Raw genomic sequence first — 2500 nt, 5'->3', positions numbered from 1 at the left:
CAATATGAACCAATGGGTACAAAGGTCTAGCCAACTTGTACATCAGAGCTGGTACATTATTTGCCAGTACTACTACGTATTTGCTAATCAGTTAACACCCACTAGGTAGCTGCATGTTTTTTTTTTCTAGGGGAATATTAGTTCATAAAATTAAGGAACCCTACAATTCAGTGAATACTAGTCCATAAAAGTAAGGAACATACAATTTGTAAATAGTTAAGTGGGCAAAGGGGAATCTCATACATCCCATTTAATATCACATTAGCTGTCAGTGACAGCTGCAAAAGTGGGACTCTCTTTTCAGCTGAGGTGCATATACCACAGAGTTGAATACAATAATTAAGAGGTATGGTGGGTGTAGACGGCTTTGCCCTCAGCACATCGTGTTTCTTAAGAAAATATTTAAATACAAACTTACTTGAAGCTAATTAGATAATCTACCAAGTCTTGGTTATAGTCAGGATATCCTAAAGGGCTTTGTCTTCTGTCCATGCTTGTTTGGATTTTAACTTTCAGATCTATCTTTTTCATCTGAGGTGTTCTGCAGTCTGTACACAGATGACCTGAAAATGGGTAAACTGATTGCTTGTGTTACAGATAGTCAAGTTCTTTTGCAAACGTGCCGTAAATTGACCATCTGGACACTGAAGAATAATATGCTGATAAATCAGAAACGAAGCATATGAGATTTGGCAACAAAGACTGAAAGGTGAATACTTAATACAACACACATTGACTGAAACTGTAGATTCATTTAAGGACCTACGTATATAGCTTTGAGTTTTTCTAATCATATCAACTGATTGGTTAATGACAATTATAGACGTTGTAGAAAAAGATTTATAAAGTCTAGGAAATCAGAAATGATGAAGTGAATGTTTGTTAGTTACATTAGACCAAAACTTTGCGTATGTAAGAACAATATGGAAATTAAAAAAAAAAAAACAAGGCTGAGTAAACTGGAAAGAGTACAGCGGATATATACCAAGGGCATCCATGGATGTGAAAATTTAAGTTACTTTGAAAGACTAAAATATCTGAAACTTGCGCAGCGTCTCATACAGACAGTTAAGAGGAGACCTCATTTAGATATATTGGGCATTTAGACAGAAATGGCTCTTGGAATGTTTGGGGTTATCAAAAACTAGTATAGAATCATCACACAACCAATGTAGACTATTACATAGGAATGAGACATGTACCAAATGGTTCTCTGACAGAGTAGATGATACATAGAATAGCCTACCAAATTACATTAAAGCAAGTACTAGTTTAGATATTTGAAGAATAACCTGGACTCTTATTAAGAGAATACATGTATTGGTATATTGGCAGGTTAGAAGAGTATTACTACCCATGCCTGAAATATTTGTATGTACGTCAGTATTTGCAAACACAGACTCAGAAATAAAATCTAGGAATTCAGGATAATGCAATAATTACAGTAGCATATTTTGTGTGATGCTATCAAATAAGTTCCAGTTCTGAGTATTTAATGGCTTTTAATATTTCCCCCTTTATTATAAAGTTGTGTGAAAAACATCCTAGCAAGGGAGGTCTTCTCTACATTAACTTTATATATTGGCAGTGCAATAGCAGGGAAGCAAGGGATAATGTACATTTGTGTGTACTAAATGCTCAGCCTTGGTCAAAGTATACAATTAAAGCAGTTTTGTTTGCACAGGGGCTGTTACTATAACATCTGCAGTACTCTACCATTCTTACAAATGACCAAAATTTTTAGTTTCACATTAGAAAAAATATGGAACATTTTAACTTTCACCAGAGTAATCTACCATTTTGAGCACATATGCTTGCTTATTCACTTGATGTTTCTGTCATAAAGGGTCAATGTTACCACACCAGCACCAACCTCTGATTCCATATAACTATCAAATTCTGGAAATGTAGTTCAAACAATCCAACCATGTACTACAAGATAACCAAAGCATAAAACACACATAAACTCAGTAAGTCACATTATGATGTCTCAGGGATTTTGTTCATTACATCTTTCACATTTATTGCAGATTCCTTCTTTCTGACAAGAACGTTATAGTGTCTGTCATCCTCTGCAGTAAGAATTACAACAGGCCATATATCCTTGTGATCATCAGGGTAGAATGTTAGAAATTCATCTGTGCCAAAGTCAGACAGCCTGTAAACTGCAATGGTCAATTCCAGTGCATAGCCAAGAAGAAACATCTCAACCTACAAAAATATCAAGAATATTATTATTAAACAAAAAAATGCACCTTACAGCAACTTCACACTTTAAATTACTATATCAATAAATATAATCATGCTTTTCGTCAAACAAACTGCACTAAAAAACTGCTTAACTGCATAAAGCAGTGCAATTACACCGGAGTTCACTGTACATTTTAAACTGACATTGATTGTCAATTCCCTGTTCCATGATACTTCAAATCTTGTAGCCCATATGTTTAACATCAAGGGGTTTAATTAACCACAATTTCTTTCTTTTTTAAAAGTTATT

At 34.4% G+C, this 2500-nt stretch overlaps 1 protein-coding gene across 6 annotated transcripts in view; it reads right to left on the bottom strand.

Annotated features, from left to right (window-relative positions):
* The window catches only part of LOC122796606 (ubiquitin thioesterase otulin-like), a 1420501-nt gene that overhangs the window by 1164 nt on the left and 1416837 nt on the right, over positions 1 to 2500 (bottom strand). For all 6 annotated transcript variants that reach the window (XM_044065214.1, XM_044065210.1, XM_044065212.1 and 3 more), the window contains one exon: positions 1 to 2211. This exon is cut by the window's left edge and continues 1164 nt beyond it. In XM_044065214.1, the coding sequence (XP_043921149.1) occupies positions 1981 to 2211 (231 nt within the window). In that variant the 3' untranslated portion in view covers positions 1 to 1980. The remainder of the gene's footprint in view (positions 2212 to 2500) is intronic.

This window comes from Protopterus annectens, chromosome 3.part0 (assembly GCF_019279795.1).
Source record: "Protopterus annectens isolate FY-2018-M chromosome 3.part0, PAN1.0, whole genome shotgun sequence".
In the NCBI taxonomy this organism is placed as follows: domain Eukaryota; kingdom Metazoa; phylum Chordata; order Ceratodontiformes; family Protopteridae; genus Protopterus; species Protopterus annectens.
Note: the sequence above shows the minus strand (reverse complement) of the source record. Positions and strands in the feature narration are given on the sequence as shown.